This window comes from Anoplophora glabripennis, unplaced genomic scaffold, assembly GCF_000390285.2.
Source record: "Anoplophora glabripennis isolate ALB-LARVAE unplaced genomic scaffold, Agla_2.0 scaffold312, whole genome shotgun sequence".
Lineage (NCBI taxonomy): Eukaryota > Metazoa > Arthropoda > Insecta > Coleoptera > Cerambycidae > Anoplophora > Anoplophora glabripennis.
In genome coordinates this window covers 333,848-361,081 of record NW_019416409.1, presented here as the reverse complement: position 1 = coordinate 361,081, position 27,234 = coordinate 333,848, and the positions used below count along the sequence as shown (strand labels likewise).

General features: G+C 32.6%; 4 protein-coding genes across 7 annotated transcripts in view; 2 read left to right on the top strand and 2 right to left on the bottom strand.

Annotated features, from left to right (window-relative positions):
* LOC108910642 (forkhead box protein K1) overlaps window positions 1–4,738 on the top strand; it is a 70,924-nt gene extending 66,186 nt beyond the window's left edge. Inside the window, exons 7-8 of one of the 3 annotated variants that reach the window (XM_018715330.1) lie at window positions 2,239–2,341; window positions 2,401–4,738. In XM_018715330.1, coding sequence (XP_018570846.1) covers window positions 2,239–2,341; window positions 2,401–2,554 — 257 coding nt within the window. In that variant the 3' untranslated portion in view covers window positions 2,555–4,738. Of the gene's footprint in view, window positions 1–2,238; window positions 2,342–2,382 lie in introns of all 3 variants that reach the window. The other 2 variants (XM_018715329.1, XM_018715331.2) reach the window with 2 other exon arrangements.
* A 3,813-nt stretch (window positions 4,739–8,551) lies between these two features.
* Window positions 8,552–9,928, bottom strand: LOC108910637. Its single transcript, XM_018715320.1, has 2 exons — window positions 9,744–9,928; window positions 8,552–9,519 (listed from the first exon to the last, which is right to left on the bottom strand). The coding sequence occupies exons 1-2, from the start codon at window positions 9,918–9,920 to the stop codon at window positions 8,980–8,982; spliced, it is 717 nt and encodes a 238-aa protein (XP_018570836.1). The 5' UTR covers window positions 9,921–9,928; the 3' UTR covers window positions 8,552–8,979.
* A 1,105-nt stretch (window positions 9,929–11,033) lies between these two features.
* LOC108910635 lies at window positions 11,034–26,759 on the bottom strand. Of its 2 annotated transcripts, none has more exons than XM_018715316.1 (4): window positions 26,510–26,759; window positions 19,592–19,755; window positions 17,098–17,221; window positions 11,034–11,739 (listed from the first exon to the last, which is right to left on the bottom strand). In XM_018715316.1, the coding sequence occupies exons 1-4, from the start codon at window positions 26,519–26,521 to the stop codon at window positions 11,287–11,289; spliced, it is 753 nt and encodes a 250-aa protein (XP_018570832.1). In that variant the 5' UTR covers window positions 26,522–26,759; the 3' UTR covers window positions 11,034–11,286. The 2 variants fall into 2 exon arrangements, with proteins under 2 accessions (XP_018570832.1, XP_018570833.1); XM_018715317.1 differs by lacking the exon at window positions 17,098–17,221 and adding an exon at window positions 16,344–16,434.
* LOC111691501 lies at window positions 14,327–15,679 on the top strand. The gene is made up of 2 exons (XM_023454471.1): window positions 14,327–14,930; window positions 14,997–15,679. The coding sequence occupies exons 1-2, from the start codon at window positions 14,508–14,510 to the stop codon at window positions 15,651–15,653; spliced, it is 1,080 nt and encodes a 359-aa protein (XP_023310239.1). The 5' UTR covers window positions 14,327–14,507; the 3' UTR covers window positions 15,654–15,679.
* Window positions 26,760–27,234: the final 475 nt, after the last annotated feature.

The following is a 27,234-nucleotide window of genomic DNA, read 5'->3' as shown; positions in this document are numbered from 1 at the left end:
TCTCATATTTTCTAACATAGACGAAAAAAGTAGTTCAAATGTCTCGAATTTGATTTTTGATAAAATTCAGATTTTGTCTCTTCATTCAGGCATTTTTAATTATTTTATTGTTGTTCTGATATTGAATAACTGTTTTATTAGTCAACATTTTTTATTTTAATGATTTTTTTTTTAATTATAACCAAAAAATTTTTACAAATGGGATAATCTGTTTTTTGATGTTTAGGAATTTTGTGAAATTTTAATGAGTAGCTTTTTTTTAGACACTATGTAATAATTTTGACATTTGTTTCCTGATAAGAAAAGTAGTTCAAATGTCTCGGATTTGATTTTTGATAAAATTTGGATTTTGTCTCTTCATTCAGGCATTTTTAATTTTTTATTGTTTTTGTGATATTGAATAACTGTTTTATAAGTTAACATTTTTTATTTTCATGAAGATTTTTTTAATTATAATCAAAAAAAATTTTGTAAATGGGATAATCTGTTTTTTGATGTTTAGGAATTTTGTGAAATTTTAATGGGTAGCTTTTTTTAGACACTGTGCTAATTTTGACATTCATTTCCTGATAACAGGGTTCGTAGCGGCCAGGAAAACTGGGAATAGTCGGGAAATTTTAAAGATATTCATGAAAGTCAGGGAATTTGATGTTTACAACTGGAAATTTTGTGAAAACCGGCCCTGGGTTCTTGAAAGAGAAAAGTATTTGTAATTTTGAAACCTTTATAAGAGGTTCTTTGGGTATAAAAAAGATTATTGAGTCCAGTCAAGAAAGAATTTAATGCATAAACACCAATTAATTTGTATGTAAAAATGAACTACAAGTGACCTGGATTTTTTTTTATAAGTCAGGGAAGACCTGGAACAGTCAGGGAATTTTTTATTACTTTTGAACTATGAACCCTGGATAAGAAAAGTAGTTCAAATGCCTCAGCCTTAATTTTAGAGAAAATTTTGAATTTGCTATCATAATTCCAGCATTTTTTTAATGACTAACCCTTTTTTACACGATGTCACCTAAAGAAAAATAAAAGGTAGTTTAAATATTTCAGTCTTAATTTTTGAAAAAATTTTTATTTCGTTATTTTGATTTGAATATTTTTGGTCATTTTTAACTGTTAACTTTAACTGTTATTTCTTAATATTTTTTGTTTTCATAAATATTTTTTTAAATTTTTTTTGCATTTTTTTTTCTATACCGTTTTTGAATTATAACCAAAACTTATATTTTTATAATTGGAAACTTCTATACATATTTTGGAAAGTTTGGAAACTGCTAAATTTGTAGTTTTTTTTAATATTTATTAAAGTTTTATTAAACATCCATTTTTTGGACATTTGCAGCCAGTTTTAATACAATTGAGGTTCCCTCTTATTGCCTGATAAGGAAAATAATAAGTAGTTCAAATGTCTCGGTCTTAATTTTTAAGGTTTCGCTGTTTGAAATCCATCATTTTTCATATATATTTTTTGTTTTTGTGGTGTTGTAGCTTTTATTAGTGGAAACATTTTTGTGTTCCTGATTATTATTATTTTTTTTTAATGAAATCATGTGTACACAGTTTTTTTTGTATAAAATGAGGTCCAATATATTTTTTTGATGTTTAAAATCTGCTGAAATATTATGAATGTTAATAACAGTTTTTCTTTTAATTAGGAAGGCCAATATTAACCCTTTTCAGACTACTACATTTTCTAATAAGTTCAAACCTCTTAGCCTTAATTTTTGAGAGAATTTATATTTCGATATGAAATAACTGTTTTATTAGTGAATATTTTTTGTTTTTGTTTTTTTTTTCAGTTTTTTTTGTATAGAATACTCACTCTTCCTTCTACAACTTCCAGTATTACATTTTTCAATTTTATTTTTCAGATTACGAAAAAAAATTAGGAATAAGTTGCTTCGTAACTTTTTATATACCTTTGTTATAATTAACAGGTAGTGTTCTGAAATTGACAAAAATAATCTAAATTAACAAAATTTTTGCAAAAACTAAACAATATAATTCCTTTCATTGGAAATCATACTCGGTACATTTGAACTACTTTTTGTCTACTTCCTCAAAAAATATGGTAAATCCCCCAAAAGTGTCGAAATTTACCCACCTTACTCGGTACATTTGAACTACTTTTTGTCTACTTCCTCAAAAAATATGGGAACTCTCCTAAAAGTGTCGAAATTTACCCACCTGCACTTATTTAGACTGATTCGTCAATATTTCCGAAATATTTTCCAGAAAAGTACCACGTAAATTCTAACCTAGAAGAACGTTCGCTGTCACCCGCCGCTTTCTCCCCCCAACCCGTCATCGTTCAAACAGCAAACTATTCGCCATATAGGTAAGTCCCAGGAACGAATCGATTCCTGACGTTCGCTCAAGTTCCGTTTTCGTTCGCAGCAGCGGCGGTTACGCCAACGTGGGCCTGGACTTGAAGAGGCACATGGACGATCAGAGCGCGGGCAGTCCCTCCAGCACGGGCGACTTGGACAGCCTGCAGGAGCCGGACGTGAAGAGACCGCGACAGGACCAGCCCAAGTACGAGACAGAATAGACCGTGGACTAGCACGGCAGGTTTATCAAGTTTTATGCGACACATACCGACAAATAAAAATAAATCTGAATGTAAGATAGCCGCTGAAGCGAAATAAGTCCATTTAATGCCAAGGTTTGTGAAGGGGCGAGGTTCGCCTCCGAGTTGTTGGTTTTTTAACGGATTCGAAATGTTGTTTTAGGTAGTGCGTAAGTAGGGAAGGAGAATAGTTAGGAATTTTATAAAAATGAAGTGATGTGATAAGTAACGTTTTAGAATTTGACAAATTCGTATCAGATCCGAGCTCGCCGCTTGCTAGGAGTATAATAAACGCCAGTGTTGTTGAGAATGCATCCGACTTAAGGCTAAGTGTCGCCAGTTCTCGTCTTTATTTACGTTATCTTTTTTATTGTGCGAACTTAGCGGCTTTCTAGCGAAGTTAAGATCCTTAAGCGTTCCCGTAAAGAACTGCTGCTTCGTTACTTTTTTTACGATTTCTTCGCTTCAAAGTATTTGAAACATCCGCCGAGGTACCTTTTTACGACGCGGTGCATTTTGGAATTAAAAAAAAAATACGGCGAGGTTTTTAAACGATTAAATTTGTCAAGTTGTTGATATTTGAATAAATTTTTGACGCAGGAGAGTTTAGTCTATCTGTATAGCGGGAATATATTTTGTTGCCTTGAATTTACGTGTTGAATTATGTAAGAGTATATTTTAAAGGTGGTAACGATTAAAGATTACTTGGACTTATTTTTTTGCTGGTTCAAAAGCAATACAAAACTTTTTTTTTTGTTTGTGTGATAAATTATTGATTACTTGTAAATCATGGGGAGATTCTTTTTGTTTTAACGCGGCAAACGGCACCTCTAAGCTGTTTTATTTTTTTATGGTAGTTTTTTTACCATTAAGTGATTAAAAAAAAACCTTTTTTTTTAGTTGTATAGTTTTTAAGGTAGCAGCCTTATCTTTTACCTTAAATATTATGAACCACTGTAGTAATAGCAATAATTAATAATAATAATAATAAAAATAATAATAATAATAATAATAGAAGTCAAATTTTTTTATTCATTTTTATTTTCTCAAATAATTCGGTTTTATTTTGTGTCGACCTTTCTTTGATTATTTTCTTAATATTTATCAACATACAGGGTGTTTTGATTTGTAGGTTAACTTCGTAACGGAAAAAATAGACGAAAGCCAACTATTTTTTTATAAATTACCCTTAAAAACGTGCAAATTTCTTGAAAATTATAAATCCTGAGCCTGCTACGATTTTTTTTAAGCGCCAATTTTGTATTAGCAATTTTTTATTTTGAAATTGAATAACGTTATATATACATCCCTTAAAATACTCCCATACTGATTTCTATAAAACTTTATTCATTATTGAATTTTTCATACAATTTAAAACGTGATAATTTCTGTTGTACTTTTATATCAGTTAGTGCATTCTTTGTTTTTATTCATTTTATTTTTTTATGAACGGATGTCGAAGAAAGGGCAAAATTATACTTTTTTACAAAATTAATTTATAATAATTGAATAAAAGATTGTTATCGGTCAAAATTGAACAAAAATTGGACCAAAAAAATCATAGCCGGCTTAGGATTTGAGATTTTAAGGAAGTAATAGTCTTAAAATGATTGTGCAGATCCTCAGAGCTATTTAAACAATAAAGTTGACCCTCATTTGTTTTTACTTACTACGTTAACAGCTGGTCCATTTTTCTGACCGAAGGGAATACGAGTATACTCGTAAGGTGTAAGTTTCTGAAACTATCATTAAAAAAAAATTGCACCAAAAAATCATAGCCGGCTTAGGATTTGAGATTTTAAAGAATTAATAGTGTTAAAATGTGTAGATTCACAGAGCTTATTTAATACAATATAATTGATTCTCATTTGTTTTTACTTGCTACGTTAACAGCTGGTTCATTTTTCTGGCCGAAAGGAATACGAGTATACTCGTAAGGTGTAACTTTCCGAAACTATCACATTAACTGTTGCAAAATATAACTTCTAGAAGCATTTTTTCCCTAATATTGCTTTTATTATATTTACACGAAATAGTATGGTTTTGTACCTCAAAATCTCCACTATTTTCAATGATTTCTTCAGCTGTTTTTTTTAAGAGGGCTCTATAGCAAATAGGCAACCAGCAATAGATTTTATTACACATTTTGTCTAAATATGAATTAATGCAGAAATAGTAGACTTTCCCCCATTTTAACGAAGATTTTCTATAAAATGGACTAAATTTGAAACTCATATCACTTTTTGGTGTAAAGAAATTTGTAATTTACTTGTTCAAAAGCGCCAAATTACAAATTTCTTTACTACAAAAAGTAATTTGAGTTTCAAATTAACCCCATTTTATAGAAAATCTGTGTTAGAATGAAGGAAAGTCTGTTATTTTTGTATTAAATCATATTTAGACGAACTGTGTAATAAAATCTATAAAAATGTATTGCTGGTTGCCTATTTGCTATAAAGTATATTCTAAAAATTGGTTAGGGTATTAAAGATTAAAGTCAATGTCAATATACTAGCAGTTTTGGAACACCCCAAAAGACAGTGGTACATTTCTATTATCATGTTTAAAGTGTGACACGTTTTTCTAAAGCATTATTTTAGAGGTGCCTTTTGCTGGAACGGCACATACAGGGTGTTCAACAATTATTTTAGCGCTGATTCATAAGTGCCCATTAATTTGTATTCTATTATGATGCCATGTGAGCAAACTATACGAAATATTAAAAGGAATTCGTGGAATAAGTGATTTTTTCTATTAAGTATGTCGTGATTGTGATGCTTCAAAAAATGAACGCCCTGTGTGTGTGTCGATCGATTTAACAATCATTTTTAAGTTTTTGTTGCCCAGTTGTACATTTCCCATTTGTAAATATTGTAAGAAAAAACCTGTTTGTTATTTTGTGTAGTGTTTAAGTAGCCATACATTGGGATATATTTTTTTAACTGTTCCTCAACCTCGTATGTGATCTGTTTTCGTACTATAATATATAAATAATAAAACTTGATAACACCCACTTGGACGTAAATAAATTTGGGTTATTTAAAATGAATCTTTCTTTAGATCGCCCGTCGCGCCGCCCCGTCTTGTTTTTTTTTCTTTCTCTTTTTCTTTTTTAAGAAAAATCTGACGTGCCGTTGGAGCATTTTTGTGGACGATTATCGCGAGGTAGCGGGACTACGCGTGGTAATCGTTTACGATTTTATATTTTTGACTATTTCAATGGTCCTTATTATTGTTAGTTATTATACATGTATACAAAATATATTGTAGGTATTTAAATAAAGTACTATATTGCTGTGAACTAGTTGTTTCTGAATAAATCGAGCTTTTTTGAAATTCACACGGCGTATGATTGCATCGACCTTAAGACTGTGCCAACGGCAAAGGTAAGTATAATGTAATAGTCGTCGTTTTCAATGTAACTTTTTGTTTTTGGTTGCTGCTAAGAATTTTATGAATTTTGGACGTCTACTAGTTGCTATCCAAGGTTGTCGTTTTGTTAAAATTTTCGGATGTCCGCCAATTGTTATCAAAGGTTTTCCGTTATTTGCAATTTTTGAACATAAATATTGTTTTCAAGGTAAAAATCGATGCTCGAGATATAGAAGGTGTTGCGATTTACAAGTATATAGACCATTAACACAGTTTTGTACCAAAATTCAAAATATAACAGTTTCTGATATACAGGGTGTCAATGAAATTCCTGCCAAACTTTAATGTTGTGGGTACTACATCACAAATCAAAAAAGTTTCTATAACCGGAAATACTTCATTTTCGAGATATAGGTATCGGGTGTCGAAATTAAAAAATATTTAAATATTTCTTGATACTTGACGTAGATTTACTTTGCAATGAATGAAAATTTAAAAAAAATGGTCTCAAGCAGAAGGTGAAATATTCTGAGGATATTCTGTTGTAGATTTTTGATGTGCTCGGTCTGGGCACTGTGGGGGCTAATCTGCTATCAGATTACCTAGGCCCATCCTGATATTAATTTCCGTTCTCTTTGTTGGTTCTAAGCCCACTACGGGCGGAACTGCTCCTCCAACCTTGCTCTTTTGAGACATTCCATAGTGGCAGGTATAACTGAACGTTTTGCTGTCTTCATTTGTGACTTTTGAATATTGCACAGTCCCAACGAAGCTTTTGCTGCCACTATCGAAGAACAGCGTATTTTTTGAGAGTATTGGCGGATGAAACTACTACAGAATATGTTAGAGGAACATTGTTCTGGGAACGATTCGATTCTGTCTGCAACAGCTTTAAGAACCAAAATGAACATCGGAGCGGGTTTAGAGGTTTTGATAGCGGATTAGCTCCCCACAGAGTCTAGTCCGAGAACAACAAGGGCAGATCAAAGATTCCTAACTGAGGCTAAGGAAGTGCATTGGCTGGGGACCATAAGCCATGACATAACAAAGCGAAGAGCCACGGTATTTTAAGTAATGGATAGAATTATAAAAGGTTTAAGACTACTACAGAACATAAGTTCAGTTCAGCATCTCTGTCACCTAGAGGCACTAGATTCATATGAGCTTATATAAGCCACTAAGCATATTTGTACTAGGTTATAAGCTGCACAACAGAAGCTAGCCTCGAGATTTCTAAACAGATATAAAACTGGCTAGTCTCACAATCAGTCCTCGTCATTTTGGATGCTATTGCTTTTAGATTTACTATAACAAATCCTCATAAAGTGGTGACATCGCTAACACTAATACTGACGAAGTAGGGGCATATACTGACTGCCGTTTTTCTTAGTGATGGGAGATTTCAAGTGAAAAATCGAGTGGTACTCGATTATTGAGATCACTCGAGATATCTCGAGATGTTTACTCCCACCACTCGAGTGATTATTACCCTACGGTTGCACCACAAAATGTTAGTGCATACTGCAAATAGTCAGTGATTGGGTAACCTTTTTTTTAGAATAAAACGAAAAAGTGGTTAGGTTTTGAAGTGCGTGAGCTTTTTTTTTTTTAGTTACGCTTATAAGTAATATGAGAATATACTAACTGCCGTTTTTCTAATAATTGCTATATTTACAGAGAGCAGGACATACTGACTGCTGATTTTCTAATAATTGCTACATTTACGGAGGTCAGGACATATCATTTACAGTCATAGAAAAGTATAACAAAATACCCGATACTTCACACCATTCAAAATTACCGCGATTTTTGTATCTCGGTGCGTTCAGGATGTAATATCGGACGTTAATCGTAGTATGTCTGTCTCTTTCTAATATATGTTTTAGAAAGAGTCAGTAATAACCGGCAACACCTGCCTGACGCTTCATTTGAATGTGTCCCTCTATAGTGAGACTGAGGTACCTACTACCTAATGTCGAATAGAAATAGTGTATAAAGAACTATGAGAATCAAATTATGTATGAGGTATATTATTTTCATGTAGGAAATGTACCTAGTTTTCAAGTAAAAATGTACTGTAAATTGTTCAAGGGAGGCTGGCGGGTGGCTTTGTGGTTTTTCGTTTACTTTGCAAGTCGCGTAGATTCGTGTCGTGTCGTGCCGTTTTAGACAAGTAAAGTGCAGTGAGAGTATTATAAGTACAAAATTATGGTACTGGTACTTATCTAGTTCTAGTCATTTCAATCAAAATCTAGTATCTAATTTGTATTTAATACTGACTAGTGAGTCTAATAGTAGATAGTGTAGTGAAAAGTGAGGTTATAAATGTGGAGAAGCTACAAGCAATTAGGCATTCCAACCTCCTGTCAAAAAATTCCAATATGGCCGGCGATTGGCACACAAACAATCTGAATAACATTAACTTGAGAAGAAATATCGATTTTTCTTCATTTTTCGTGGTTTCATTTAAGTAAATTTACTATTTGGAGTTGAGTGAAGTCATTACATACGTTAATCAACAGTTTAAACAAACCGTTAGGTACCCTACAGGTAAAAACAATCCACTTTTATAACAGTACATTTCTAACCTTTGTTTTACATGATTTTTACAATTATTATTTAATTTTTACAATGCCCTTAACTTGCATTGTGGTCAGTTGTGGAAGCAGAGCCGATAGAGACCAAGTATCGTTTTTTGCTGTTCCCAAAATTAGTAATTTTAAACATGCAACCCACCTTAATGAATTATCCAGTCAGAGAAGGCCAGAATGGATAAATGCAATCAAAAGAGTAAATCTAACTGAAAGAGTTCTAAAGTATGAAAAAGTGTGCAGTAGGCATTTCATTAGTGGTAAGGGCTGAATTTTTTTTTCAAATTTCATTGTCATTTTTTTATAGGAAAACCAGCAGATTTGCAGGACCTTAACAATCCTGATTGGGTGCCAACCCAAAATATGGGCTATACTGCAGGGCATCGTTTAAAAAGGAAAAGCGATTTAAAAAGAGTGGAAAGGGTACAAAAAAGAAGAAAGAAATTAGATACCCAAAAGGTTGAAATTCATGCTGAGGATTCTGATCTCGCCTCTGAGGTTTACTAGCTCTTCCAAGGATTTTATTTCATTTTCTTTATTATATATATCAAAGAAAAATGGTAACATTAATTTTGATGTTGTCGATATCTCCTCAGCAAATGGAGAAACAATTCTCATTAAAGGGGTTTGACAACCCTCTTTTTGAATCCTTCTTAAAAAGGACTCAATGCCTCGTTCATCCAAAGTTGGAACATCAATATAATTTTTTTGCTCACTGGTTTTGCCCCAATCCATTAATTTTACTGGTGTTGGATCCACACCGCGTTGTGATGGTACTGGCCAAGTTGATTTCTTGTCTGTGCAAGTCATTGTCTGATTAAGGTTAGCAGCATATTCGGTGGCATACAATACAGCTGCAATGTGACTGCAAACCTCTCCAAGCCCTGCCATGCACGTACAATGTGCAGTGCAAATCCCACCATGTCTCTCTGCTATAACCCAAACTCTTAGCTTTGGTTCTCTGGCCTTCATGGAGTGTTGAACCTGAAACAAAAATTGTCTTATATAATTTACCTATTTGACTAGTACCTAATAAGTTAATAAAAACATTTGCATTTTACATATTAGTTAAATAATTATTTTTTAGTTATTTTTTATTTTAAGATTATTTTATGACAAATTTTAAACCTATATGGTAAATGTTTATTAAATGTATGTAAAATAATGGAACAAATAAAGACTTAGACTTAATAAAATGCAACACTTACTTTGCCAACTAACAGCACATAATCGTTAATTGGTTTGATGCCAACTTTATCCACAAAGCCTGCAGCGAAATATTTGTAGGCCTGAAGACTTTTGTAAGCTTTCATCTGCTCTCTGCTGTAATAGCTATGAGTGAGAACCAAGTAGCTTACTATATCCATGTTAGAAATAGGTGGCATAGATTCAATTTCATGGTTAAAATCAGCTTCTTGAAGAGAGTAAGGATCCACATTTATCTGCCTTGTTTTCTCCAAGTATCTAACACCAGCTTCCTTGCAAGTTTTTTCTAGTTGAAGCAAGTACAAGTACATGCTTTTAACATAATTTGCCATCTTTAGATGTTACTATTAGTCAGAATTTACAAAACAAGAACGAAAGGGCACAAACAAAACCACACACTACTATCACGTTCTACGAGCGAAATAAATAAATTTCTTACATTTGTAGGGTAGTACAGGCCAATATTAATGTTATTCAGGTCAAAAAGGGTTGTTTTATTGCTCAGGTAGACACAAATGGCCGCAGGTAACGAATTTTACGGAAATTCAGATCTATTTCCATATAAACATACACTGTTTATATCGTTTGTATGCCAATCGCCGGCCATATTGAATGTCAAAATATCACGTGATTTGGAATGCCTAATTAAAATGGAGAAGATAGAAGATATTTGTGGAATGGAATTAAAGTCAATTATCTGCTGCAATAAGTTATCTATTTAGCTTTAGTGGAAAAAATTCTGCAAAGAATGTACATTCACCGTTAGAAGGTGCCTCTTCTACTAAAACATCGACTTAATTGTTTAAGTAAAATAATTTGTATTAAGTTTGGCATATGATATTTTAACACTGATAAGAAAATTTGCTATTATAGTTCAGATTTTAGTACAAATTGTCTGTGGTAAAACTTTCGTATTGGTGTATTTAAATAGGCGAATCGTATTTTTGAAGTGGAATAGAAAATGTTGGGCATTTTAAAGAATTTAAAAGTGTATGTTTTTACTGTATGATCATTTCAGTGTTATTTGTTAATATGCTTCGTTTATTTCTGTTTTTGTTTTGTATTTTATTTTTAAAGAATGCGATATATTATTATTTATGGAATTTTCTGAAGTTTATTGAAAATAGTGTATTTTGTTATATTTTTAGAAAATGCATTGTAATAATTTTTTGTAAGCGAAATTTTTTAGCATCCATACTTCAAACTTTTAGAAGAATTAAGCATTTTAGGTACTTTTGTTATTGGTTTTATTACCATTTTTTAAATAAAAAAAAACGTTTGTTATAGTAAATTTAGATATATTTTAAGCACATATACAACTAGTTAACAAGTACATAAATATAAAAAAACAAAAAATTTACAAAGCATGCGGCCCACGCTTTGTGGAAAATCATAAGTCTTTCAATTCTAAGCCTAAAAAATACCGCACTTACATTACAAAATCAGTAAAAAAATACTACATCTGTTTTGTACCCTCTAGATTTAGAGTTAAAGCTACGCTTAGCAAAGTCCTCAGGCGTTCAACTTGGGCAAAACCGAACTAAATCATTGGTAGACGGGTCTCAACTCGTATTCGATGCCGGTTTTCCTGTCCAAGAACGTTCCTTTGTCGGATTCAAAGACCAAATCTTCCTCGTTGATGACGTGTTCTCTCTTCCCTCTGTAATCGTCGGCCCTCCTATAATTTCCCCCGTGTTGCTGGGAGTTACCGTCCAGGATCAACGACCTAGCGTTGTCGTTGATGAACTCCACGTCCTTCAAGAGTCCCTGCTCCCTTTTTCCTCTGTGGTTGTTCGCTCGGACGTAAGTAGGGGCTACGACGGATTCCTGCCTTTCTTGTCCGTAAGTGATGTAGTTTGGTTGATTTATTTCTGGTTCCCGGACTTCATAATGGGGCTTCTTTTTGGTTGGTTTGGCTTCGACTTTTTCTTGTTGGCCGTCGTGGTTGTAGTCGTAGTAGTGTTCGCCGTATCCCCCGTTTTTGTCGCCCCATCTCACCTGAGACAACAAATATTAGTAATTTTTAATTTTGGACCGGATCCATCGTTCAAGAAATTGGTACAAGTAAAACAGATTTTGATTTCTAGCTTCAGTAAATCGGCCAAGAAATTGGAAACAATAAAACTGGTTCTATGATGGGCCTTCTCAGTGATTAAAAAAATAGTCTTGCACAGAGCACACTGAAGTACTTGTATAACATTTCTTGTTTTAGTTTTACCAAAAATTTGTTTGTCTCGAGAATATTTCGTCCAATCTTTGTCAACAGATAAGGTTTGCTCACATTAAACATGTTTTTAATTATACTTTTCCATTATTGAATTCATAAACAACTAGAAATCTGTCTACAAGTGTATGCCCGGGCACAACAACATTGTCCTAAAAATTTGCAGATTTTTTTTCTAAAATTAATATACAAAACAATTTCTTGAACGATTTTTCTGGAAAAAAGGTTTATTTGAGAAAATAGCTCTAAAATTCTAGGAACATTTAAACTAAAAACGCTAAATCTAAAGAACTACTACCCTGAACCCTGATGTGTGATTATTAACGAACATATTTATAATTTACTCCCAAAACTTAAGGATACCTCTCAACAATGTTATAGAAGCAATTAGAAATTACATAAAGCATTAGTTTCGTGCAAACAGCAAAAAAAAAGTAAGTGCAATTATTGGCTCCAACAAACTTCTGACCCGCAGCTAACGCTAGCGATTTTTTTCAAGGGTCAACAAACCAGGCACCTGAATTGGTTAATGCTCGTTAAAAAAGCAATGTAATATTGCAACATTGCCACGAGAAAAAAAAAGGTGATATAAACAATAATTAAAATTTGAATTTATCCACTTTCACTATTCCGCTAATTATTGATACTTTCGGCTTAAGTGAGTTCCAGTTATGTAGATATAAAAACATGTTAAAAAGTTTAAATAAATGTCCAGCCAAAGAATATGCGAATATAATAAGGTATAATCGATTCACGACAGATTTGCCTGCCATGTATTTTGAAACTTTTAAGGGGTGAGACAAGTAACAAGCAGAACGAGCACAAGGTTGAACAAAAATTTTACAAATTCATTGGTATTTCCTGATTCATTTACAGTTTATTGTATAAAAATTTTTTCGAGGTTAAAAGTTAACATAGGATTGTTTTTGCACGGGAAACAATGTGAATTGGTAATTTTTATAACAGACAATAAACTATTAGGATTGCAACAGAATAAATAACATTATAAATTATATAATTCGAGTTATTAATTGCAATTTTACTTGCATTTTTATGTGACCAGCAACACAAAAGAAATTTGTTTTTTTATTATACTTCTTTGAAAACAATTTATTTCCATCTGTATTATTAATAATAACGAAAGATGGGTTTTTCGGGCTAGTGCACGGAAAAAGTTTTCCCGATCTCCCATTCTTTCCGTGCGCTGAATAAAAATACCGAATATACGGCTTTAAAATAAAAATATACAGCAAAGTAAACTAAACTTAAGAAAGTCTATATGCTCTCTGATATTTAACATGTACCTATTTTGTAATTTAATTATTCGTACATGTTTGAATATTTTGATACATTTCTGTAATATTTTTTGACGTTTTGTCCGCCGTATCTGATAGACTAATTTAAAACAAATCACCTTTGAAATAATTGAGAGTAACCATGGAAACGCATCATACATGTCAAATACTGTATTGTCAGCTTATACAGGGTGATTCATTAACAATGGGAAAATCGAAAGCTGAAGATACTACACGTGAAATGGTGACCAGTGGCGGAAATACAGGGAAAGTTAAAATTTTAAATCGTTTTTTTGCGATTATTCTGAAAATATGTAGGTTAGGAACTTGAAAATTTGTGAAACTATATTTTTTTAGGCGACGAATAAGATGCGTGCTGTAATTTCAGCATTGCTCGTAGAGGGCCCCCCTTAACGACCAATTTTACCGAAAATTTAGTTAATAACTTTTTACCCTGGATGTCTAACATGAAACTTGATTCAAAACCTGAAAGAGCAATCATTTTTCCAATCTGTCAGAAGGATTTATAGAAGAATCCATACAAAGAAAAATTGGGGTATCACGAAAACTTTTAACCCTTCTCACTCGCAAAATAGAACAACTGTATCATTCGTTCGAGAAAATCAACATTTTCAAAGAATCTGCTTCAATAACTGCAGATTCACTAAATGAAACTCCAAAAGTACTAAACCCGTGCAATAAGTCGAATTGCACAATAAACACAACCATTACCAGTTAAAACTAAAAACATTATTAGTTGGAGATGTTATCATTAATTAGTTAGTTACTTACAAGTTAGCTTACTCTACAAGTTTTTTTATTCCTGTAACTGCTATGAAAATAAAAATGTCCCAAGTTTCTTCCGTATGTTTTTTAAGTTATATTTTGTTATTATATTTTCGTTTTCAAAGAAGTATAATAAGAAATATCGTTCATTACCCGTCCAGAAGTAGATTTTTTCGGCAACCGTCCGGGAAGTGGCTAATTCCCGGACGCTTTTTCTTTGAGAAAGTAGCATTTTTTCGGCCTAGTCCGGGAAGTACGCACTTCCCGGACTAGGCCGGGAAGAATCACATCGTTGTTGTCATTGTGAATATGAAAATCTTGGAAGGTATGATTTTGATAAATGCAGTTGAACATTACCATAGCAACGAAATAACGACTGACAGCTATCTGAAGTGAAATTAGTTGACATTTTAATTTTCGAAAGTTTGCATGGTTTTTGGTCGCAATTGTCGCAATAAACTATGGAAAGCAACAGCGATAGTGAGTTTGAAAATGTGCCTTACGAAATTTCCAATGCAGCAGCTGCTGCTACAGCACAATTATTGCCTGAAAAATCAAAGTCCAGGTACGAAAACGTTTATGATTTGTTCACGAGATGGATGGATATGAAGAAATGCAAAACTATTACAGAGGATGTAATTTTAGCTTACTTGGCGCAAAAATCTGAAACTGTCAAATCCTCTACCCTGTGGAGCATGTACTCTATGTTGAAAAGTACCATTTTAGTGAAGAAAAATGTAAACATAGCCACTTTCCCAAAGGTAATCGCATTTCTTAAAAGGAAGAATGTTGGTTATAAAGCAAAGAAATCAGAAGTCTTCAGCAGCGAGCAAATCAACAAATTCATTAGAGAAGCAGATAATGAAACATATCTAATGCTAAAGGTAATTTTAACAAAATATTACGATTGTAGGATATAAAAGTATCAACTTAATTTGCTTCATTTTCAGGTAGCAACAATTATTGGGTTAGCCGGTGCGTGTAGACGGGAAGAACTAACAAAAATGTCAATTGATCTAATAAACGACAAAGAAGATATGTTGCTCGTGAAAATACCAGATTCTAAAACACATATTGAGAGAAATTTTGTTGTAATTGGGCAAGAAAACCTGCTGTTGTATAGGCAATATTTATCTTTACGGCCATCCCATACTCCACATAACAGATTATTCGTGAATTACAAAAAAGGAAAATGTTCGATTCAGCCCGTTGGTATCCACAGTTTTGGGAATCTCGGATTAAGAATTGCAGAATTTTTAAATTTACCCAATCCTAAAAATTACACAGGCCATAGCATGCGTCGAACTTCAGCGACGATATTTGCTGATAATGGTGGAAACATCACAAATTTGAAGAGACACGGTGGCTGGAAGTCTACCAATGTCGCTGAAGGATATATAGACAATTCACTAACAAACAAAATTAAAATTGCCAAGACCATTCAAAAATTATCAGATGAAAACAATCAATATGAAACGGAAACTTTACCTTCTTGTTCTGACTACAAAAGGCATTTAAATATACCAAGCATTTCAAACAAATTAAACCCTTTCAATATTAGCAATTGCTCAAATTTTACTATAAATCTTAATATAAATAAGAATTAGAATGTTTCTGTTAGTACCTATCTTCTGTTCGAATTTCAATATTTAATACAAATAAGAATTAAAATGTTCGAAATTTTGTTCTACAAAAAAATATAATAAAGAAATGTGTCTCATTAATTTGTTATTCTACATGGTTGCCGAAAAAATAGTGTACGCAACACGTCCGAAAACAGTTTTTTTGAACTCGCAGACTTCCAGGACTCGCCTACGGCTCGTCCTAGAATTTTGTCAACTCGTCCAAAAAAACAGTATTTTCCGGACTTGTTACGCAAATAACTAGTTCCAGACTCCTAATGAAATACTATTGCATATGAGCCTAGAAACAACTTCAAAAACGGATCGCAGTTGCAGAGGATGTACGAGTATTCAGTTGTTTCGGCCAAACAACTGTGAATAATCCATTAGAGCAACCCGAAAACAATACCATTAGTTCCAAATTGATCGGATGTTAAAAACAATCCCTGTAGCCTTGCGTACGCCGTATTTCGATTTATAAAAACGGCATTGATTGTCTATTGTTCGGTTAGTGCCGAACTGTAAAAATTAAATGCCGCCACTAATTGGTGGGATTAGTGGCAAGCATTTATCGAATTGGAATCGAGGGTGCCTGTAATTTACTACGGTTGTAACGGAAATGTGTGAATCGAATAAAAAATGTGCTAGTAAGATGTAGAATAAAAAAAATGTTACTTTGCTTGCTAACTCCTCTTCATGAGGGTGATCCTCCAGGTACTCGCCTCTTTCGTATCCGCTTTCGTAATGGTTTTCGGCTGGATCATGACTGTTAGTAGGGGAGAAAAGAAAACACGTATTAGCTCATGTTAGACAAGCGGAAAGCTATATATTAGGTAATTAGTGGACCGGTTAACAAACTCTGTTGCCTTTACGCTCTGTTGGCACTGATTTAGTGTTTGGTAAATGAAAACGGTGTGACGGCCCATCATTAGTCAAGTGAAACTCGACAGATCATTTGTTCTTTTGTTATGGAATAAGACATCTGATATATTGATTCAAAACCGGAAGCAAATATGGGCAATCTGACAATAATCTTGTGTTATTGTCTAAAGTTTGCTTCCTATATGTAATAGTGGTTTTTTTAGTTAAATTATTAGCATACTTCAACAAAATTTATAAAAATATCACTTAACACTGCTGATAATGATGACCCCATTGCCATTACAAGGATTCTATTTCAAAAATAAGTCACTGTCTACTATTTTGGACATGTAGTCATATTTCCTTTCGTAAAGGCGAGACATTCTAGTTGTTAGCCAGCCAAGCAAATTTCATACTGAAAGTATGCAAAACCCATACTCTCACACCTACTGCTATATAAAAAAAGAACAAAGTAAACTCTCAGCAATCCAAAGCGAGTCGGAAGCACCACTGGAGGGCCTAAGGCTAAAGCTACAATCGAAAACGTTAAGTAATTAATTCAAGACACCTTTCCCTGACGCTGAAGGTTGCCCAGGTTGATTTTCTCGAAACGTTGCTCCCAGTTGTCGGAATTCTCCGCAACGTGGCCAAATTCGACTTCGTCGGGCTTCTCCATCGCTACGTATATGTCCCTGTGTAGGGAAAGAAGGTGAGTATAATGCGTTCGCGATGTGGTTAGGCGCTAGTTGGTCTTGGATACGATTTATATTTAGTACATATGTTATTTTGGATGATAAAAAATACAGTGAAATAGGATTTGGACTTCATAGAAGGTAAAATATCGAAATTAAAGTACCTGAGAGGTTTCAACTAAAAAAAAATATTTTTGACATTGAAATGAATCTCAAATTCGAACAGATCATTTTCGAACCCAACTTTTGTTCTCCTTGAGTTTATTTTATCGATCTTTTTAGTAGTAACGTCACATTCGAAGTAAACAATCTCGTAGTACACTTCGATATGGACAATTTCTCGGTATTCAACCTACTTACTTTAAATATATGCTAAAAAGATATATTTTTCGTCATGACGTGATATTATGGCAACAATGGAAAAATTTAAGGATTTAATACATATAACCTTGCTGGTTTATGGATTTTGTCAAGGCAATGGTCGCGAAAGTGTCAGATTCTACTCAAAAAGTTATCTTAATCGCCAGGCGCATAACCGTTGTGTGATTATAGTATAGTGCACCTATGCGCATGTGATGACGTCACTTGAGAGAAAGACGGACTAGATCCTGGCATATTATATCGGCATGAAAATGCAACTTCTGTCGTTTTTCTAATAATTCTAACGAATCGTTTTTCATATTTTTTTAAATTAAAGCTTATTTGATGCATATTTAGGGAAAATTATTGCGAATGTCATCATCCCCTATTTTGAGGGTGGAAATGATGGGTGAATAGGTGAAAAAAGTGAAAATCGATTTTCTTCGTTTTTTTTTTATATTTGTCGTTCATAAAGTAATTTATGAGAAACCACGTTTTCTTTTTAATTATTGAGTTAAAGAATGTATTTTTATTTATTATTATAAAATTGTTTATGAATAATTATATTTGATATACTGTCAAATATATCATTCAAAATGTTTTTTTTTTCAGCAAACGAAAAAAACCCTCGTATATTAACTCGTCTATTTCTAGTACTTTTCCATTTTTTAACCCTCAACCTTAATTTGCACCCTTAATGAGGACGTGATGAAAAATCTCCAGACAGTAAGAGGGGATTAAAAACAGTGATCATATTTATATTCATCGAACCCCTTCCAATGACAGATTTTTTATTTCTGCCAAGTGATGAAAATCTCTCCACCCCTTATTCCTACCCTTAAAGCACGGACTAATAAAAAGCTACCCTTAAAGTTTGACGATGAAAAACTTTTACGTATCTAGGGACCACAAAAACCGTCAACAAATACCTTCTTTGACTTTTTACATTCCACCCCTAACCCCAAACTGCCATTTCCTTTAAGTAAGGGATAATAAAAAATCACCCTGAAATTTACAGATGATAAGAAAATGGTCTACCATGTTATTTAAAATCAGAGAATTGGAAGACTGGTAATATTTCAGGTGAATTTTATTATTCAATCCCCCACCCCTCAGTTCTTCCCCTAAATCAGGGGATGATAAAAACAGCTCATGAAAAGGAATTTTTTGTTTTAGTGTTGCTTTTATTCGTGTTCAGCGACAACAAAAACCTTTTATGTATTTATGTAAACCCTAAAATGAGTACTAGAATCCTATAATGTGTATGATCCAGAAATAAGTAGCCTCGCAACAGGTATCACTCAAGAAAAGTGTGGTTATGGCCGGCGTGAGCTTAAATATTGTTAACGGCTTTTGGGGATTTATTCATACTTTACGAAAAAGACAAAATGAAAATGGTCTGTCCAAAACTTTTCACATCTCTTCTAATTTCTATATCACGACTAGCATTTGTTGAAATTTTACATGAAAGTAATTATTTCTGTGAATAAATAGGAATATTTTTAGCAAAAATGTTACTCTTGTTTGTTTTTGTTTCTTTTGATAAAAGGGATCCGCTTTCAAAGTTGATCACAACATACTGTTACTTACCCCATTAGTATTGTAATAATTTATTTTAAATATTAAAAAGAATCACATTCTGGATAAAAAAATTACTAATCCAACTAGCGTCTAAATTTTTGTTAATACAGCATGACCCATGTTCATAGCTCTGATAATCATTGTAATAAAAAAATGCATCTAATCAATTTCTTTACATTCTAAAATTTCTGTCAAGTATATAGGGTGTTCCATTTATTCCGGACTGTCTGGTGTCTGGTGCAAGTTTTATTACAAACATTTTTTTGTATTATTCGTATTACCAGAGTTATGGAAGAAACCGTTTTAAATGGAACACCCTGTATGTATAATTTAATTACAAATATGACTGAAGTCATCATGTAGATCTTAACTTTTAAGTGTTTAAATTTCGTAAATTTTATTTCTGACGAAAATTGAAGAATGACTTACTGGAAAAATTTGCTGCCAGCTTGTATGGCGGCATGTGGATTTTCATATCTGCTCTCTGAGGGCTGAAGATCTCTTAATTCAGGGTTGATGATCTGTTCGTAAGGCTTGAATTCCACCGGTTGAGCTTCCAGGTAGCTCAAACAAGTCAGTGCTAACACCGTAAGCTGAAAAAAAAATTGAAATTGAGATAACTGTTACGTTTGGATAAATCAGACGTCCAAAAATGGATTTTAGATGAAAATGGGCATGACGATGATGATGATTCCTAGTGTCTAAAAATCGGATTTAAAAAAGTTGTAGATTATAGAATATAATTGCTCTAATAAAGACAAAAAGTATGTATGGTTGTAAATTCAAACAGAATAACACTAATTATTATTTTGAAAAAAGTAGGACTATCCTAAAATAATATACGCTACTGGAAAAAATTAAAGGATCAAAAAATGTTCATTAATTATTTAGTGATGTTCGAAAGGCTGTATTTCAGTGAAAAATGGTCGTATAGAGATAAATAAAAAAGCATTTTGAAGCTTTAAGTCTCTTGATTCAAGATCTTTCGACGAAAAATGATCTTGAGCTACGGTTATTGAGCAATAGAAATATTTCCAGAAAAAAAATTACAATTTTTTATTTTAGGACTGTCCATGGAATTTTTCAAACTCAATCAATACAGGGGTCAGTTAGCTCATTTATTCAGCTTCAATTTGATTTTCGAAAGGTGTCCGTGTGATTATTGGTTGTCGACATATCGACAGTTGAATTAAAAGTAACACTTTTGTTTTTAATCATGGATATCTTTGCAACAAATTCTTGCACAGTGAATCCAAGGGCAGTTTTGAAAACATGAATAAATTTTCTACAAGGACCTGTTATTGTTTTTGAAGAAAAACATTTTTTCATCCCTGACATCGATTTGAAAAAAGTGAAAAAAAAAGCCTTCACAGTTTTTTAGCAAATTTCCCGCTAATTTATAAATATTTATGAAAAGACTAATTTTGAGAGAAAAAAAATTCTAATTTCTTTGCTCATGGATAGTCCTAAAAAATGTTTGTAAAATTTTTTATGCGAGGTATTAGGTACCTATTTCATTTGATTCCTCGATAATCACAGCTCAAATGATTTTTTTGGTTTAAAGATCTTGAAACTAGAGACTTAAAGCTTCAATATATATTTTTTTTATCTCGATACTACCAATTTTCACTGATTTTCAAAAATTACTAAAACAAACAAAAATATTGTATTCCTTTAATTTTTAATTTTAATATACCATATCAGTCATACATTATCAGTATAGGTATAGTCTTCAGTTACAACCAGTAACAAGTGAGTTTTGAAAATTCATACAAAATAAAAAAATGTCGAGGATTCCTGTTAAACCTTTTGATCATGTGTATTAATAATAACTTTGACAAAAAATCATATCTCTCAAGAGCGCAATATTATCTATAGATGATTTGAAAAATAACCAACTGTTATTTAGTGAAAGATTGAGAATGTATTTTCGAATTTCAGTTGCTCTCTTTTGAAATCTGGTGCTCCATCATTAGTAAGCGATTCTTGTGCTATCACAATATTAAATAATTTTACTAAAGTTGTGGAGAAACCAGTGTGTAACCTAATCTATCCAAATGCGTATAATCAATAATCATATAGGTAGATCATAACACCATGATTCATAAATTAAGAATAATTGGTTTCAGCCTACCGCTTTTGAATTTGTGCGTATCATCCCTTTCTAAAAGGGTGCAATGTATGATTTTTTAGGTACTTCTGGTGTACCCCAAAGATCAAATTTGGGCCCGCTATCATTTTGAATGTTTATAAATGATTTAAGTTGTGTCATTATTGTAAAAATTCATCCGGGGTGTCTGGCAAATAACACAGGCCGGCAAAATTTGGCTGATCTTCTAACCCAGAAACCACAATGTACTTTTCCGAAGGATTTTCATTTTGTGACGCAGTTAAAAACTTAGAAATCACCCCATTCCGACAGAGTCACCGCGGACGCCGCTTAGAACAAAAGAGAAACGTTTTCCCAATCGGGCGGATGGCTGTGCTCATTTAAATTCCGAAACAATCGAACGCGTATCATCTTGGGCACGAGGCAGAGTGAGTAATGATCGCTGTTGGATTAGTTGCGCATTCAGATTGCGGATTATCAGACGAACATCACCTGCTTTTGCGGCTAATTTTATAAATAACACGATAATTACACGTCGCCGTACATAAAGGATGATCGCCGGGCGGATGTGACGCAAGAGGAATTGGTAAATTGATGATGTTAGAACGTCAAGCAGGCGATAAAATCATCTCGATTAAGAGAAGAAAACAATAGTCGGGCGTAACAATGTATTGGATTCGTCGGAACGATTAGTAAACGAATTAGCAATATATATCTGATAAAATGCATTTTTTCCTTTCCTAATACATTCAATGGCTGAGATTAAATGACTATTTTTATAGTTTTTATCTGTCACATTAATAGTACTTCTATTAGTTTGTTTAATGTAAAATCATTTCAAAATTCCCGCGCTGAACTTTTCAAATCAGACCACTTGAGGCACACCACAGTGTGTGGTTTTAGATTTCAATTGACAGTGTCTTATATTGCATTGCATTATATTGCATATTTTGAAAATCTAGACTTAAAATCGTGATGGAATAGTTCAAAAATAAGATACGTTTGCAAAATAACATTTACCTAATGGGAAACAAATTCGGGGAGTCCAGGAGTGAATTGGACTTATTTCCTTGGATGAAAATAAGCAATCTGAATGAAGTTGACTTAGTATACAAGTTTCAAGACAAATGATGTGTGGTTATCATTAAAATTTCTGTTAGCAAGACACATACTCAGAGGACAATTGTCATTTCAGATGTATTTCAGGCTAGATTATATGGAAAATACTCTACTTTGCACCTTAAATTTACTAAAAATTATAGACTTTCCATGGAAAAAGTATTTTCTTACACCAGGGTTAAATTACAATAATTAACGTTCCAAAATATCGCTCTTTTTCATTATTAAAATTTGTAATGACGTTTTTATTTTAATTAAGTTTGTTAGTTTATATTTGTTTGTTTTTGTGTGGTTTCATAGCTAGAGATATTGTCATTTCCCTCACTTAAGACGTATCTAACAAAAACAACCAAATTGAGAGGATTTTATGTGTTCCAATGGTTATTTCTAGTAAAAATGGCAACATTTTCATTAATTATTTTTAGAGAGAAATTGTTGAAAGAAAATTCTGATTTTTTGCACCACAACTCAATTTGCATTTGTCAAACAGAGAAAACAATGGTAGTTAATTAGGTTGAGCTGTAAATTTTCTTCAATTGAAAAGGCATTTTAGTTTCAGGAAACTTAAAATGTCAACATTTTATGACATTTTTTGTAAAAAATTTGTTTTTTCCAATTTTTAAGATAACTTTAGGAACATTTTAAAATTTATTTAGAAATTAAATCGATTTTCATCCAAGGAAACTGGTCTTGAAGCATGTCTCATACAAAAACAACTACCATATTTTAATACCTCTAACTTTTATCTGACTTATTATGATACGCCACTGCCACTGGCTAAATTTCGTCCTTAACTCCTGAGTAAGATTAAAACAAAAAGTCCTAGGTAAAATTTAGTGAGGTTATTTATCTTTTATTTATTTAACAGGATAAATGTTATATGTTTTGAGGTAAACGTTTTCTGTGGGTTATGTTTCTAATATGCTGAATTTACTGAAGTAACAAATAGGGAAAGTATAGTAGAAAAACTGACTTTATTAATTGTAACTTGTTAAAAAATTATACTCATTTATATACATTTTTTTTGGAAACCTTTCTAACCTAAGTTCGTTATAAAATAATTGCGAGTTTACAATTTTATAATGAAACGTTGTCCGTTTTTGTGAACAATTGTTTACACTTTAATATAGATACCTGTTTCCCGAGAAATTTTACGCACGAGTAAGCAGTTTTTTGCCATTTTCTATTACTATAAAATATTAAACAGGGTGTGGCTTTAATTTACCAACAACTCGTAAAGGACAAAAACAATAAATAAAGTGTACAGAGTGATTCATTTAAGGATGTCCGCTATGAACTTTATAACTGAAAAAATGTAATTTTATGAAAATTCGTTTTTATTTTTTTTTAATAACTTTGAAACTGTAAATATTGGAAGCTTTATATTTTCCAGGTTATCCACTGGTGATATTAGAATTTTTCTACTTCTTCTAGATTTTGGTTGTTAGTATTTTTTTTTATTATGGAAGCTGTATTCAATTTTTATTTTTTTGGAGAGCAAAAACCGCTTGATAATAACAAAAACTCTAATAGTACAGGGTGATTCACTATAATTTGACCCCCCCATGAACTTTTTTTATTTTAAGAGTTATAAAAAAAAGTGGAATACAAAAGTTGCACGATTTTTTGTTAAGTTTTCGAAAATGATAGTAGAAAACCAAATGAAGTCTAAACAAAATGAACGCGGATGTTAACTTTGTAAATTTAAATGGAACATCCTGTATATTTTTACATATTTGTCTAGAACGTTTTCTGTCGAGCATAGTCATACAGGGTTTGTTGGGTCCACCTCTAACAATAAGCGAGATAATATTAAAGAACGAAAAGAGGGTTTTTTTATTAAGAAAATAAGATATTTTGTAATTTTCTGCCTTTTTCCAATTCTGTAAGGATTTAGATTTAGTTGTAATATATTTTGACATATCGGACATTGATATAGTCCAAAATGCGAATAGGTATTTTAACTAAATCTCACTAATTAGGCCGTGAGAGGCCTATTTACTCATGGACAGTGTTATATGGTAGGTCATGACAGTGACAGGTAATGTTATGATAATGTTACGATGTTATTGTGTGACAGTTTGTATCATTATTTAATTAACATGGGTTACACAGAAATAGAAGATTGAAATATTATAGGAATTAAAATAGAGTAAGTTATTCTTTATACTCCATACTATCTGTCACTGTCACGACCTACCATATAACATTGTCAATAAGTAAATAGGCCTCTCCCGGCCTAATTAGTGAGATTTAGTTAAAATACCTATAAATATTTTGGACCGTATCAATGTGCGATATGTCAAAATATTACAACTTAATCTGTAAATCCTTACGTAATTGGAAAAAAGGCAGAAATGCCAGAAAGAGGTCTAACAATTACAAATTATTTTCTAATAAGAAAACCTTCTTTCCATTTTTTAATATTATCTCGCTTATTGTTAGAGGTGGACCAAACAAACCCTATTTGACTGCTCGACAGGGAACACTTCATAAAAAAATAGTGCAACTTTTGCATTCCACATTTTTTTATAACTCTTAAAACAAAAAAGTGAAAGGGGGGTCAAAATATAGTGAATCACCCTGTACCTGTCGATTCACGATATTAATTTATATTTATATATTATAACGAGCGTTCAAATAAAAACGTGGTCGAAGTTGGCTCTGACACATTGGACGTAGGGCGTAGCTTATAGCGACCAACTTAACCTCATTTCTCAACGAGCTGTATAGCAGCTGTCAGTTTCAATAACAAAGCGGCGATATAGCGCTTTGACAGATGACGTTTAAGTTCATTTGCTATACGCTACGCCCTACGTCCAAATTTTCAGAACCAACTTGACCACGTTTTTATTTGAACACTCGTTATAAACTTGTAAGTTATTGTTTATTAAGTATTTGTACAAACTTTAAAAGGTAAATATTTGACTAATTTTAAGATAAAAAGTTGATATGAACATGGATCCGCAACGGTTTAGTTCTTGAGATACAGAGAGTCCAAAAAAAAATTTATTTGGGATTTTCATTAATTAAAGTTTTGTTCAATAACATGTCAATTTGACGAAATTCGGGAAAATATTTATTTATATTTATGTTAATGTTCTAAAAATTGTTAATATTTCGAAAATTTATGTGTTTTCGTCTTGTGATATTATATTGATCTGTTTTTAATTATATTTGACAGTTTACATTTTTAAATTATTTTTTCGACAGTTTAAATTTTTAAACTATCGGAAATAATTAAAAATTAAATCATTACAAGTTTAGAGAACGAAAACAGATAACTTTCGAAACGTTAACTAATTGTGTGATTTTTTCAGTGGTTGGGTCAACGGCCTTCTACTGATTCTTTAGAAGCAAGGATTTATTTCATTAATTTTTTAAATTTTCTCACAGGGGATGAAATACGCAATAAGTAAAGGAAAAATAATAATTTTGATGATCTAAATAATTTTTTTGAAACATGTTACCTTCCCCAGACGTTTCATCTAACCAAAATTTGATAAAGAATTGATGATAAGTTTAAAAGAACAGTTTTCCAAACCAGTTATACTTACATTGAAGACAATTTTATCAAAATTATTTACAAAATATTTTTTTTTATATAAATAGCCACGTTGTTCCATGGACTAACATCGACATTTTTGGGGTAAGTTATACGGTAAAAAGGAAACTAAAAGAGACCGCGTTTCTTTTGCCAAACGGTGAGAACGTTTCAATTTTGATAGTTGCTAGAAAACAGACAATTTTTCGAAACGTTAGCTGTGTAACGTGTTGCAAGATTGTTGTGAAGTCGCGAAGAATTATCTACTTTCTCAGTGGGATATTTCAGGTTATGCAAATCTAAATTTATAAAATCAAATCGAGATCCCTTTGGCGCAAAGGGTTATCTACTTAACATTATTCGTCTTCAAACATACCGAACTAAAAACAAAAAATAAAGAAAATATTTTGAAGCAACGCGCTGTTACGTCTACGGGGTTCAATTATTATCAATTTGTTTTTTCCCGAACAATTTAGGAGCATCGCCGACTGATTTTGGGCCACTAGTCACTACTCGCTCACCATACCAAATTCAAATCCTAACGTACAATGAACAATAGACACAGAACAGATACCTTGAAACACATTTCGCAGCACTTTATTTCCTCTGTTGTCTGCAGTCGTTGCCGGACTGATTCTATTGTGCAAACAGACACCTTTTATATTCAGATTTGTCGTAAAATTTCATATTATCCGTTTTCTACGCGTTCTAGCAGGTTCTCTGACACCGAAAGCGGCTTTTGGATTTCTTGCACTGGAACCCTAATTACTTACACGGAAAAAAGTCGCAGCGGGTTAGTTTCGATTTCTTAATGATAGAGATCAACGCGCTGGTTCATTTGGTTTGAGAGCTGCGTGGAAAATTGGACAAATTGGACGGTCGTTTTCCGCTTCCACTGACGGACGGGGCTCCGTTTGCTTCGTGGCGGAAAATCGTTCGGAAAAGTCAGTCGTAAAGCCACGATAAGTAAAAGTAGCTCAGTATATGATGGTTTTTAGGTCCGAATTCTTGTCACATGCACCGATTGTCGTCAAATTTTAACAGTAAGTAGAAAATTGATCAAGAAACAAAAGTTACACAGTGCCGATGTGTGATTTTACCCTGGGGGTGAATGCCACCCCTTCTCGAGGGTGGCAATGGAGGCACCCATGTTAATCGTAAAAATCAATAGAGGGATGAATTCTAAGCAAAAAATCCAAGTTATTTGCCATTGAAAATGTTGATTTTTCATCTAAAAGTGCATGTTTTTCAACAATTTTTGATAAATAACTCGAAAACCTTGCGTTTTATCAAAAAACC